This window comes from Danio rerio, chromosome 21 (genome assembly GCF_052040795.2).
Source record: "Danio rerio strain M-AB ecotype USA chromosome 21, GRCz13ab, whole genome shotgun sequence".
Lineage (NCBI taxonomy): Eukaryota > Metazoa > Chordata > Actinopteri > Cypriniformes > Danionidae > Danio > Danio rerio.
The window spans coordinates 30,620,296-30,635,507 of NC_141041.1; the positions used below are offsets into that span (position 1 = coordinate 30,620,296).

The window sequence follows — 15,212 nt, forward strand, 5'->3', positions numbered from 1 at the left end:
CTGTTAATAGTAATAATTACAAAAGATTCTAATAAATAAGTGCTAGTACCTAATAAATAAGGTATCAATTCAAGTATAAGTGTCAATAAAATAGACGAGCACTACCAAAACAATTAGTTAGAAGTTTATAGCAACTAGTAAACCTGCTAAAAAAAAAACTCAGCTTAAACCAGCCTAAGATGGTTGGCTGGTTTTAGCTGGTCGACCAGCCTGGTTTCAGAGGGGTTTTGGCCACTTTCAGGCTGGTTTTCAGCCGTTTTCAGCCATTTCCAGCCTGGTCTTAGCTGGTCAGACTGGAAAGTAACCAGCTAAAACCATCTAAAACCAGCTTGACCATCCTGGCTTAAGCTGGGCTTAGCTGGTTTTGACTGGGCTCCAAGCCTGGCTAGGCTGGTCAAACTGGTTTTAGCTGGTCATATCCCAGCCTGTCCAGCTAAATCCAAGCTGCAAATGGCTGGAAACCAGCCTGGAAGTGGCCAAAACCTCTCTAAAACTATACTGGTCGACCAGCTAAAACCAGCCAACCATCCTAGGCTAGTTTAAGCTGGAATGTTCAGCAGGAAAGCCACTATTAAAATTACAGAAAGTATCTAATTAATAAGAACTGTACTAGTGTCTATTAATTACCAGTATCTAATGAATAAGTAGCACTTAATAAGGAATAGTATTTAACAAAAAAGCAGCAATAACTAAAGAATAAGCACTAGAGGCTAAGATTTCTTTTGTTTAGAAAAGATATTTTAATAAATAAATAAATAAATTAGCACTGGTATATCACGAAGACAGATATGAGTGTGTTTTATAGACTGAATGTTAATTCGGTCTGCCATAGTGGGGTATAAGATCTTCACCAAAGTGGGAGAGACCACTGAGTCAAAATGGAGCATCAGTGCAAGACAAAGAGGCTGAGACTGCAGCAGTTCCCATGGTAACAGACCAGAGAGGGAAGGCTCACTTATTCAGGAGCTTCAGCAGCATCACCACCAACAAACAAAATACATTTTCACTCCTATCAAATTTATTCTTTTAATTCTTGACAATCTGAACACATCTTGTGAGATTTTAGCTCTTAAAACGCTGGCTTTCTTCAATACATTTCCCTCCCCATCCGTCCCCCCTCTCCCGTCATAAACATGGTATGATCCACCGCGCAGAATAAATCAATTCCATGAGCGGCCCCTCCCCCCTCTCGGCACATTCCACTGTCTGCACAGGGGGGATTTGTGTGCACCGAGAGACTGGTGTTCATTGTAGCAGAATTGCAGTGCACTGGACTGTACAGAACTGGGTAGCATCCACACTGTGTATGAGGGTGCGGTCCGGCTACACTGAAAGCAACAACACAGACAGAGAGAGAGAGAGAGAGAAGGGATAAGAAAGAAGAGGAGGGAGAGATATCACCACAAGTGGAATACAGCAAGGGTAAGAAATGGGATAAAAAAGGATTTAAAAAGGGCCGGAATCATAAAACAGACGAATACAGTTCTCTGGGCTTTTTAAAAATCCTTCTTGCTCTCCATTTTCCCTTAATTCATCTTGATGTTCATTTATTTGAAATGTATTGCTTTATTATTAAGATGATCAGTTTATTTGATTGCAGCTGTATTAATATTCATGTTCTTATTTAAGGATGTAGTCCTATTGATGATTATGGAGATCTGTGAAGCTGTGATTGTCATTTGTGTATCTGGCCTAGTTTTTTTTTCTCTCTCTTTTTTGCTGGCTGCAACACGTGATTTTCATGTCTATATATGCCTAAATGTTGACATTAATAGAGATAATATTTAAAAATTAATTATTTTTTCATTCAGATATTGTGGTATATTCTGTGTAGTGCTGATTAGATCCTAGCAAACATATTTTCTATAATGAAAATGGGGCCGGCATGCTCTAATACTTTGCTGAAATCTTATCCAGATTCATTAATGCTGCTAATATTTGGTGTATATTGATATTTTTATGATTACGAATGATTCCAAATCTATATATGCGATGGTTTCTGACGATCTTCATCTGGAAATGAAGGGTTTCAGCAAGGTGAAATGCGTTACTATCAGATCATTGCGATCTAAGTTGAGGTTTTGGTTTTCTAGGGCAGCAGCTTTTAGCAAATCTGTAGTAAATGATACCAAGAAGGAGGAAAGACAGGAAGTAAAGCAGAGGGGTTGAGAGTCCTGAACCACAGGATGATGCTTCCATTAGAGACTGTGTGCATTATAAACAGAATCAGGAGCACTTTACAGATGCTTTGTCTGCATTAGTTAACGTAAACTTAATTATTTATTGAGGTTTGTTCACAATATAGATGATGATTGGTAGGGTATAGTCATAACCATAAAGATCTAGTTTTTAAAATCATTCCTGTTTTGGAATAGCACATCACAGCTATTACAATAATCAGCTACTTCCATATGAAAGGCAGTCTGGGCAAAAGATTAAGAGATAAAAAACGCACATGCACAGTTTGTTTAATCTAAAGTGCCAATTTTTAATTTCTTTAGTAGTTGGGTACAGTTTGACCATGTTGAGGAGGCCATTTTTACAGAAGGTGATGTACATTAATGCTCTTCAATGATTAATCGTGATTATCGCATACAAAATAAAAGTTTGCATTCATATAATAATTTTGTGTGTACTGTGTGGGACTGCACGATATTGGAAAAATCTGACATTGCGATATTTTATTTTTCTGCTATATATATTGCGATGATGGTTTGAGTAGCTCTTTTTGGAATTAAATCTTTAATTTAGATTGATCGGGATAATTTTGTAGCAGAGTGAATCAAACTTAAAAACTCAAGCATGAACAAGGTAGAGCAAAGATAAAAAAAATTTATAAGCAGTGGTTTTTGGGCTTTTGGAGGGTCAAGCAGTAGTCAGATATTCAGGTGGAGTAATTGAATAATCAAATGTAATGTAAAATAACACTGTTCAATCTTTATTGCTGATAATCTATAATCCTGCAATGTGACTACTGAGAATGGACACATTGCGATTTTAATGCTGAAGCGATATATTGTGCAGCCCAAGTACTGTGCGTATTTATTTGTAATATTTATTACGCACATGCATGTAAATTTGCATTTACATGTAAAGAAAAGTTTATTTATATTCATATAACAAAATATCTGTAAATATTTTGAAACTATAACTATATATATTTGAGAAGCATTTAAGTGGTTCTTTGGGTAGTAATTATAGGAGAAGAATCGATTTTTGGTTCTTGAGTTGTTCTTTGGGGTGGTTAAGATGTTACAAAGATGTTACATTTTTTAAAAATGTTTTTATAGCAAAAACACATCAGAAATTTACATTGTGTAATAAGACAATGGGGCAACACGGTGGCACAGTAGGTAGTGATGTCACCTTACAGCATGAGGGTCTCTGGTTCCTGTCTCGGATGGGTCAGTTAGCATTTCTGTGTGGAGTTGGCATGTTCTCCTCGCGTTCACATGGGACCTAACAAGTCCTAAGACATGCGCTGTAGGTGAAATGGGTATCCTAAAATTGTCCATCGTGTATGTGTGTGAATGAGTGTGTATGGGTGTTCCCAGTGGTGGGTTGCAGCTGTAAGGGTATCTGCTGCTTAAAACATTTTGGATAAGTTTGCTGTTCATTCCGCTGTGGCGACCCCAGATTAGTAAAAGGACTAAGCCAAAAAGAAAATGAATGAATGATTAATAAGACAATATCCATGACTCATATCGTTCCAATCTTGACCTTATCATGAAAAATTATAATAAAAAAATACAATTAAATTAATTAATCCGTAAACAAGATAAAAAGAAAATGACATAGAATACAAAATTATTTTACAAAAAGGCAGATTACACTTCTTTTGTCCAGAGTCTAACAGACAAGAAACTTAAAGGTTCCCAGATAATTAAAATAAAGAATCTCCTGTCTGATTAAACAGAAAAGGTTTGTTCTTTAAAGCTGTGGAGAAAGCCTCAAGTGGGTTAAATGCTACAGACTGCACAAAGCACCATCTGTAAAGATATATGTGCTACAGTATGTACCACTTTAAATGGTTACCCTGTAATTATGAGCTAAATAGCCACTTATTGTACTATTTAGCACCTTTTTAGACTTTTTATCTTTATCCCCAACTCCAAGTAGTTGCTGTTCTGCCGTTGTCTGGAGCGACACAAAGGTGAACCCAGAGCTGAAAATAAATACTTATGGCAGGAGTCGAGGCGAGAGAGAAAAACAGCCAATCAAAGTCAAAATATCTGCTGAGGTTTTCAATCACTCGTAGTGTTTTCAAAAATAAATGTTTGCACCTTGACACAGTATAGTCTGATATAGAAGATTAGATCTAAAAATATCTTTAACATTTATTAAATAAATTATTTAAAAACATAAGCTAATAAAAATAGCATCATTCCTTCATTTTCTTTTTTTTGGCTTAGTTCTTTATTAATCTGGGGTCGCCACAGTGGAATGAACCGCCAGCTTATCTAGCATATGTTTTACACAGCGCGGATGCCCTTCCAGCTGCAACCCATCACTGTGAAACATCCATACACTCTCATTCACACACATACACCACGGTTAATTTTAGCTTAACCAATTCACCTATTCTGCATGTCTTTGGACTTGTGGGGGAAACCGGAGCACCTGGAGGAAACTCATGTGAACATTGCCATTGTGATGCCCTAAAAATAGCATTTTTCTAGATAAATGTTATTTTGTAAGCTTCATTAATTTCAATTGCAACATTTACTAATAAATTATATAAAAATTATAATCTGTTAATTTTAATTCATTTAATCAATCTCCAGTTCTAGTTGAGTTGCTCTCTTCTGATATTTTGAGGATTTGTAAAGATAATTTGAAGAATGTTTTTAACCTGTATCTAATAACTTTAATTGCATTTTTGTCCTACCGTTGAAGTCAGTGGTTAGTAACATTCTTCAAAGTATCTTTTTTTGTGTTAAACAGACGAATGAAGAAAAAAAAATATGAAACTACTGATTAAAAGAGAATTATTTTTATGGTTAGGAGAAGGCCATGATGGACAGAGGCCAGTGGGCAACGTTGGTTAAAGCCCCACCCTTTTTCGAAGGACATCATGGGATTTTTAACGACCACAAAGAGTCAGGACCTCTGCTTAATATCTCACCCGAAAAGTATCAGGATGCAGCCTTTATGATGCAGGCTGAGATTGCATCCCTCAGCGACGCAATGTCAGACACAATGCTCTCAAATGAAGCGAGTGACGTCACTGCAAAGGGGTAGGGTTAGAGGTGGGGTTAGGTCAGCGCATTAAAAAGCATTGGATGCAGCTCAGATTGCACTGCACCAGGTCTGCATCCAGACCCCTCTCAAGACAGCACTCACTGAGCAGTATAGAGTCCCCATCTGTATACTGGAGCGTTAAGACCTACACAGGCCACAGGTTTAGCACACCCTGCTGGCCTCACTAACACCACTTCTGGCAGCAACCTACTGTAGCTTTTCCATATGGTCTCCCATGCAGGTACTGACCAGGTGCAGCCCAGCTTAGCTTCAGTGGGTGACCATGTGAGAGTTGCAGAGCTAGCTGCTGAATGTACTAGCTGCCGGCTGTATTGTTGATACTATATATATTGGTTTTAAGCCTGTGGACTTGAAAAAACTGAAAGAATTGTGCATATCTGAAGGGATTATACGATCATAATGTGAATCATTAACACCTTATCTGCTATATCTAACCAAATTATAACTAAAATAGTTAACTGAAATGATTTGGTGGAAATTTGTTTACACTCTACTGTATATCAAGGAGGAGCAGCAACTGTTTCTAACAGATTTACCATGATATAATTAATATATTTAGTTTTTATGAGACAAAATGAACGCAGGTTTTGAATAACTTGTTGAAAATATATATATTTTTTTTACTTTTAAAAAATTCAAATCACTTTACTTAACATTAATGTGACCTTACTGTAAGATTTTACCACATTACACTGGTAGAATCAGAATAGGGCAGCAAAATACCACGTTTACGATATAAAAATCCCTCATTTCATATTATATTTTTGCATTTTCCATTGACCTCTGTTTATTTTTGTGGGCAGGATGAAAGGAGACACCCCTGTGAACAGCACCATGAGCGTCGGTCAGGCCAGGAAGCTGGTGGAGCAGCTGAAGATTGAAGCCAGTTTTTGTCGAATCAAGGTGAGCGTTTCAGTCCAAAAACAGACAGAAAATGTGGCAAGCAAAAAGTCAGATTAGCTGTAATCCTGCCCGCCTATAAATACCTGTATGTCTTATTATACCAGCCTGTACATGGCAGACTAATTTGTATCAGATGTGATCAAAGATCTGGAATCAGGTTAATAGGTATGACCTAATTCTACAATCCCTGTGGTAAACTGTGTCCTACAAGTACAATCTGAGGCATTCAACAGCCTTTAAGCATCGACCTCAACCTCTCGTACAATTAAAACCATTTTATATACCAGACATGAAGGTGAAAGTAGTCAAATATAGTTATTCATTATCTAAATGTAAATAAAGATTTTAAGCCCTTTTTTCTCATGAACTGCCCAATAATATGTCTTAGATTAGAGGTAAGAACATGTATATAATACTCAATAATTTGTGTGTATATTTAAAATACAGTACATAAGCGCTGGAATGGCATTGGAAAAATCAGATGGCAGGGACACCTTATCAAAGTAGACAAAAAATAATATTTTAAATTATAAATATATTTCTAAAAATATATATTATCACGTTAAAAAATATTTAATGATCTGTGATGACTGTCTCGAAATGTATGTGTCGTGTTAAGCTTTGTTTGGGCAGATATGAATCAAGAACATCAAGAACTGCTTAAAATAAATATGCAATCTACTATAGTTTACTAATGTTTAGTCAAGCTAGAAACCAAAATGTGTCCATAAAAATGCGGGTGTGCACAGTTATACATTATTAATATTAGTAATATTAATTTAGAACTTTTTAATTGCATTTTTTTGTGTATGCTTTTTCAAAATTGTGAAATGGTGATATTTAGTTAATTTGAGGAACTGAGGTCCATCCCATTTGAATAAACTTCACACATTTCAAAATATCTGGCTTTGTCACTGTTTTAAAGTGGCTATTTTCTCAGAAAGACTAAAGGAAATGAGTTATTTCCTCCTGCCTTGGGCCTGAAATCTCCTCTTCAGTGGGAAAGTTTCCTGTTAAGTTTATTTAGAAACTTAAAAAAAAACTCGATAAAAAAGACTCGATAAAAAAACAACACAAACAAAAATTTGATTTTAACAATTTAACAATTTTAACAAATTTGATTAACAATTCAACGATAAATGACAGCTATGTTCGGCAAGTGTTATAGCAGACTTTCAGATCTCTGTTTACATCGCAGAGAATGAGAGAGGGAGTGAGAAACAGAGCACTCGTCATGTATAGTTATGAAAAAGCTATAAAAGCTTTGTCTTTATTTATTCATTCATTTATTCATTTTCTTTTTGGCTTAATCCCTTTATTAATTAGGGGTCGCCACAGCGAAATGGATCGCCAACTTATCCAGCATATGTTTTGCGCAGCGAATGCCATTCCAGCTGCAACCCATCACTGGGAAACACCCATACACTCTCCATCTTTATGTAGTTATTATTCAACTAGGATAAAATAATAGCTTCAATGTAAACATTGATATCTAGGATAGTGATCAAATTAGAAGAAATCATTTGAAAGTAACTTTAGACTTTGACTAAAGATTGTAATTACATTATTTTGCCAGTAGATGGCAACAGATAACTCTTCAATGTCATTTAATCCGTTGCTGTGACTGAAATCAATTTTGGAATACTCAATTCATCATAGACTTGGGACATACTAATTCAATTTTCTAATAAAATTTAGGATGCATATATGTGAAGTAGGGCACACAAACACAATTCCAAATTATATATAATACTACTATATTATTATATATATATACTATATTAATAACTAATGATGTCTTGGGAAAAGATTGAGTGAATTTATGAATCGAAGTGTTCTTTTTTAATACTGCATCAATTCACAATTTGTCAAAACCTATAGGAAATACTTGTATATTTATTTCCTCATCATTCTACACACAATACCCCATAATGACAATGTGAAAAAAGATTTTAGCTTTTTAAAATTTATTAAAAATAAAAAATCTGAAAAATCACATTATGCATAAGTATCTACAGCCTTTGCAGTGAAGCTCTAAACTGAGCTCAGGTACATTCTGTTTCCACTGATCATTCTTGAGATTTTTCAGCAGCTTCACTGGAGTTTACCTGTGGTCAATTCAGTTGATTGGACATGATTTGAAAAGGCATACACCTGTCTATATAAGGTCCCAGGGTTGACAGTGCATGTCAAAGCACAAACCAAGCATGAAGACAAAGGAATTGTCTGTAGACTTCTGAGACAGGATTGTTTCGAGGCAGAAGGCTGGGGAAGGTTACAGAAAAAATTCTGCAGCTCTGAAAGTTCCAATGAGCACATTGGCCTCCATCACCCGTAAGTGGAAGATGTTTGGAACCACCAGGACTCTTCCTAGAGCTGGCCGGCCATCTAAGCTGAGTGATCGGCAGAGAAGGGCCTTAGTCAGGGAGGTGATCATTAACCCGATGATCACTCTGTCTGAGCTCCAGCATTCTTCTGTGGAGAGAGGAGAACCTTAAAGAAGGACACCCATCTGTGCAGCAATTCACCAATCAGGCCTGTATGGTAGAGTGGTCAGACGGAAGCCACTCCTTAATAAAGGGCACATAGCAGCCTGCCTTGTGCCAAAAGGCATATGAAGAACTCTCAGAGCATAAGAAACATAATTGTCTGGTCTGATGAGAGTCTAAAATTGAACTCTTCGGAGTTGACATCAACAGGCTAATACCATCCCTACAGTGAAGCATGGTGGTGGCAGCATCATGCTGTGGAGATGTTTTTCAGCAGCAGGAACTGGAAGATTAGTTGGGAAAGAGGGAAAGATGAATGCAGCAATATAGAAAGACATCCTGAATGAAAACCTGCTTCAGAGTGCTCTTGACCTCAAACTGGGGCGACAGTTCTTCTTCCAGCAGGACAATGACCCAAAGCACAACGCCAACATATCAATATAGTGGCTTCACAATAACTCAGTAAATGTCCTTGAGTGGCCCAGCCAGAGCCCAGATCTAAATCCTGTTGAACATCTCTGGAGAGATCTGAAAATGGCTGTACACCGTCGCTTCCCATCCAACCTGATAGAGCTTGACAGGTACTGCAAAGAGGAAAGGGCAAAAATTCCCAAAGACAGGTGTACCAAGCTTGTGGTATCATATTCAAAAAGACATAAGGCTGTAATTGCTGCCAAAGGTGCACCAACAGAGTATTGAGCAAAGGCTGTGAATACTTACGAACATGTGATTTTTCAGGTTTTCTATTTTTTTAAAACAGTGGTTCTCAAACTTTTTTCACCAAGTACCACCTTAGAAAAAAATTGTCTCTCCAAGTACCACCATAATGACCAGTATTAAAAAAAATTGCGCCGTAGGCCTAATTAAGCAGCTACAGCTGTGCAGAGTTTGAAAACGAGGCAGATTAATTCCTATTATTAAGAATATGTATAAAAAGTAAAAGGAATATATATAAATTATATAAAAAATAAAAAATATATATAATATATATAAAAAGTAAAAGGAAAACTGCTGTATTTAAATCTAAAGTATTTATAGGAGCCTATTCATCAAAAGCTGGAAATGTTGCTTGGACCTCATAAATATAGGCTATATGGCATATTCATACACTTTCTGACAAATCTTGAAATATATGTTAAATGTTCATATGACAGGGTTCATACAGGCACAGCCTAATGAAAATCAAGGAATTTTAAGCACTTTTTCCAGCAGCTATTTTTTTATTTTTAAGACTGACATGCTATGTATTGAAGATGTATGTATTGAAATGTATTCTCAGCAACCCATAAAATATTGCATAGGAATTGATACAAATAAAAACCATTATTGATAATAATAATAATTATTATTATTATTAATCATATATTAATAATATAATAAACCTGCACTAAATGCTTGTGAAATATTTTTTGTACTCAAGTAAAACACTATTACACTGCTAAAATTACACACATTTTAGTAAATACAACTAATATTAGGTAAAAGTACAAAGTACTCTTTTAAAAAGTACTAGTTGGTTACTTTTGAAAAAAACAAAATCAGATTTTCATTATGAAATCACTTTGAAGTGTAAACCTGATTGAATGGTTTAATTGCTTAAATCCCAAAGCTACATGTATAGGAATTTGCACAAACAAAGAGAGTATGGTCCATTTTTCCTTTCATGACAATTAATCTTTTTCAATAGCACTGGTAAAACTACCACATAATCTTTAAGGCCATAGAGACACTTTTTGCCCATTTTTTAAACAATATTTTCAACCTTTGAAAGGTTTATTTAGTATATGATGAAAATATTTAAATTTAGCCTTTTATTTACATATTTTACACTATTTTTCTTTACAATATGGCAAATTTGTTTCTTAAATAGCTGTACATCACATGGAGATTTTATTTTACACTTGATCTTAAACTAAAATACAAAGTACAAACTTAACAAAAAACACAAGTACACTGTCAGTAAAAAAATAAAACAAATGACTTTATTTTACTTGAGGTATTTGAAATATGACAACAATACATTTATCAAAGCAGTGCTTTAACAGCCTTATTGTTATTTTTAAATAAACAATAAGCAACAACGGATTGCTTTGACCTGTAATGCTTTAAGACAGCTATACAGCTAAATGTGTAAATCACACAAATACCTCATCCGGAAACATTTCCAGCATAATTCTTTTGTCGTAAAGAAATAAAAAAAGTTCCACCTTTGCTAAAAGTAAGTTTCACTTCACAACACAGCCAAATAAGAAGACCATTAGCATTGTCATCGATCATGTATCAATCCATTTCTAAATATTTGATAACTTTGTCCCTTGACTAAATTTAGTCAAAAGTATTCAAAGACAAATAATGTCTACTTTAATAGAGAACAGATCACGATTGTGTTCAATCTGAGCACACACGCGATCATGAGAGGACTTGCAGTTCATTTGAAAAAAGCTTATTTAAGAGCTCGCATATCTGTTTTAGTGATTTGCGTACATGAATGCGCTTTCATGTTAAAATAAAGCACTCGCCACCTTTCCAGAAATGAGTAATTGCGCAATACCTCCATTGCCGCGCCGCCATTCAGACAGTATAGAGGAGTGACAGGTCAGAGGCGAGTCGACTCGCTGTTTGAGAGCGAAACGTGTATGAAGATCATCAAATAGGCAGGAAATATGTCCGCGGTTTAATCACTCTGCTAGACATCTCGATAGTGAAAACATCCGAGAAGCATTATTCCAACAACACATTTGTTTTTAAGTTGTTTTTTCTGTCTCTGCGACACAGAAAGCCTTTGTCCCGCCCTTACGTTTTACGCAAAAAACTAAACAAGGTCGACTGTGATTGGCCAGTTTTCATGTCAGTCAAATCACGCTTCAGAATCAATTCGGAAACTGATTTTCAGCAGCTTATGACAAATTGCACTAAAATAAACATTCTAAGCACAGCGCTGTGATCGTACGCTTCACAAAAATGCCAAAGCTGATCACATCGATAATATAGTTCACATCAAGGGATTAAAAATGTTAATTGTTTATTTCATTATTTGGCGATTCCTCCGCGTACCACTAGGAGGAAGCCCGCGTACCACTAGTGGTACGCGTACCACAGTTTGAGAACCACTGTTTTAAAACATTTGCAACAATTACATTTTTTTTTCACGTTTTTATTATGGGGTAATGTGCGTAGAATTTTGAGGAAATAAATTAATTTAATCCACTTTGGAATAAGGCTTTAACATAAAAAATGTGGAAATAGTAAAGCGCTCTGAATACTTTCCAGATGCACTGTACTAAATGAAAACGTATATAATTCTAATATGTCAATACTCTTTCCGTTCTAATGTATATAAATGAATGCACTTTTTATTAGAAATGGACTCTTTTGCGTTCATAAACATAACAAATGTCTTTTCAAATGATTAATCAGTTCTAATATCTCTTTCTTGATATCTCCTGTATCTTTAGGTGTCTAAGGCAGCAGCGGACTTGATGGCCTACTGTGATGCCCATGCATGCGAGGATCCTCTCATCACCCCTGTGCCCACTTCAGAAAACCCCTTCAGGGAGAAAAAGTTCTTCTGTGCTCTGCTCTGAGCAGGACGCCCAGGATTAGTCTAATTTAGATGATAACGATTTGTGTACGCACATCACACAACACGACACAACACTCGACGAGACACCACAAGGATAAATCAATCCCAAATTAACGTCCAGTAAACACAAAAGCGGTTCTAAATTTCATCAACTGACAGCGCAGAGGCCAGAGATTTATATATTTATGTTTGTGAGGATATTTGAATTCTTTAGGTTTTTTTGGTAATCGATGTTCCTGCTCATTAAGGGGACAAATTAACATCATTGTGCAAAATGATTGGATGAATATGACACACTGATAAACACACATATGCAAGCACACAGTTTTTTAATCAAACAAAAGGAAATAGGTGTGGGTCCGGGTATGTCAAAGTTTATTATATTCGAGACATTGGTTATGTTCTTCTCATAGTATACTATGGCGATTTACGATATTCTGTATGTATATTTTGATTTGTTTTTTTAATGTTTTGTTTGAGGTGGTTATGTACGCTGGTAGAAATGTCTGGTTAACTGTTAGAGCTTTTCAAGTTTAGATCATGGTGAGACTGGTGATACCTATTGTACACACAAATACCACCAGTACATAGCACTCCTAATAGGATTTGTAAACTGAAGCTTGTGTCATAAAAGGTTTAATTTTTATGACCACTTAAGTAAGTGGTGTCTAGTCTCTAAGAGTTGGAAATTAGCTTACAAAAAACAACCATTGAAGAAAAAATGTCAGAAAACTGTGGTCTCAAGTAACGGATTAAACACTGCAGACAGAATTTAATGAAGGAATGAATAAAGATTTTAAACAACAGATTTGTGTGTGCTGTTTTTGAGATCGGGGAGCACTGTTTTTTTTTTTTTTTTACTTTGCAATGGATTAAGCCAGAGGTGTCCAAACTCCAGCCCTAATCGAACACACCTGAACCAGTTTAAGGCCTTACTAGATATACTACACTGTAAAAACCCAGCTTGAAAATTGTTTACTCAGTTTAAAATTGTGGACATATTTTTGAGCTCAGAGTTGAATTTAATCATGAAAACAATATTACTGCATGCTTGGAACTGATTGTTCAAAGAAAGTAAAAAATTGACCCCTAACCACTGTAAAAATAAAAAAAAATTAGTTACCATAACATTGTAAAGCAACTGGCTGCAAAGAAATTGAGTTCATTAAGCTTCAGTGGATGAAGTTGTGCCAAATTATTGTATACTTGACCTAAAACCAGTCCTTTCAGACAACTTAAAAATATAAGTTGGTACAACTTCAACCACTGAAGCTTAATAAACTCAAAATTTCTATGCAGCCGGTTGCATTAATATTTTAGGTTAACTCAACTTTTTATTTTTGTACAGTGTAGAAACATCCTGGCAGGACCGAGTTTGGAAACCCCTGGATTAAGCATTGTTTTAAATCCATTGCTAGAAAATGAGTACATTATAAGCAAAGACATCTTGTTTTTATGTTATATATTGTTCATAAGGTCAATTTGAAAGAATACTCACTAAAAGGCTCATTTTACAAGTCAACAGAGTTAAACAGTTGAGTTTTTGCGTTTTTCAATCTTGATCTTCAGTTTTTTTTTTTTTATATTAGTAATACTGTTGGATTTTGGATCACAGATTGGATCAAATCTTGGAAAGGGGTTTTTCAAAAGCAACAGGGATTCTGAATTAAGATCAGACCATGTAATTTAATCTTAATCTTTGGATCAAACCTGCCATTTTGTTATTTTAAACTTTAAACTCAGATTGAGATCTATCCCATTAAAAAAATGGATTCTGATTGTTGTGATTTTTTTTTAACCAAATAAAATAAAACGTTTTTTTTTTTAAAGGTGAATGATCATAAATTTAATAGTTACTGATGATATACAAATTCCTTCATATTTGAAGCTTTCACTGTAAAACCCAAGAGTCAATTTTATCAAATGAAATGAGTGTTAACTCAAAAAATACTGAAAGTTAATTCTGCTCAGTTGAAGAGTTTTAAACTCTGTTGGTAATAAGTTAAATAAAATACCTCATTACTTCAACTTAAATTGAGTAAGTTCACTACTCAGATTAGTTTAACTCAAATGGTTTGAGTTCTCTTCATTTATCCGGGTTTACTATGCTCAATTTGGTTCATTTACTCAAATGAAGTTCACAGTACTCATTAGGATTAATTTTTGAGCTTAAACGGTTTGTTGCAATCAGTTTCCTCAAACAGTTTGAGTTACCTCAACTTTTTGGGTTTTACAGTGTATATGAAGCATGTCACATCTAATATGATATGATAAACAATAACAAAACAGTATTATAAACGTTATGTTTGTTGATTGCAGCGTTTCTGTATCTTACAATTAAGACAAACATGGACCGTTTGTTGCCACTGGTATTTTGCCTACATGTTGTTCTCTGCCAAGCCAGTAGGCTACACTGTTGGTTCAATTTAAGCACAGGTTTCAAACTCTGTTCCTGGAGGGCCGCAGCTCTGCAGTTTAGCTTTAACCCTAATACAACACACCTGATCAAACTAATTAAGTCCTTCAGGCTTGTTTGGAACCTACAGGTAAAGCTGCGGTCACACTGGCCTTTTCTTCCCATAGACTTCCATTCATACGCACTTGAACGCATCAGACCGGAAATGCAGGGTCATGCGTAAAGTTTTGCAGGTTGCTGCAGTGCAAAGTTTAAGCTTGGTGAACTCTGACGTGCGAAATCCCATCACTTGACTGCATGAGAACAACAGAGGATCAAAACATAACCTTTCTAGACAAAAATTTAAAACATGGAGCAATCGCTCACTTTTTTAAAGCCTGATAATTTTGCTTATTCCCACCCCTTTTCGCAGTGCCGCACGACACAATTTCGTATTATCAAACTCTAGTGTGACCGCAGCTTAAGTATGTTAGAGCAGGGTTGGAACTAAACTGGGCAGAGTTTGACAGCTGTGCATTTAAGGCTCTGGTTAACAAGATTTATAAGGTAATCCTGCAAT

General features: G+C 35.5%; 1 protein-coding gene across 1 annotated transcript; it reads left to right on the forward strand.

Annotated features, from left to right (window-relative positions):
* Positions 1-1,344: 1,344 nt before the first annotated feature.
* Positions 1,345-13,043, forward strand: gng3 (guanine nucleotide binding protein (G protein), gamma 3). The gene is given in 3 exon segments (NM_131841.2): positions 1,345-1,422; positions 6,066-6,165; positions 12,110-13,043. Coding segments are annotated over 2 exon segments (228 nt in total). The 5' UTR covers positions 1,345-1,422; position 6,066; the 3' UTR covers positions 12,239-13,043.
* Positions 13,044-15,212: the final 2,169 nt, after the last annotated feature.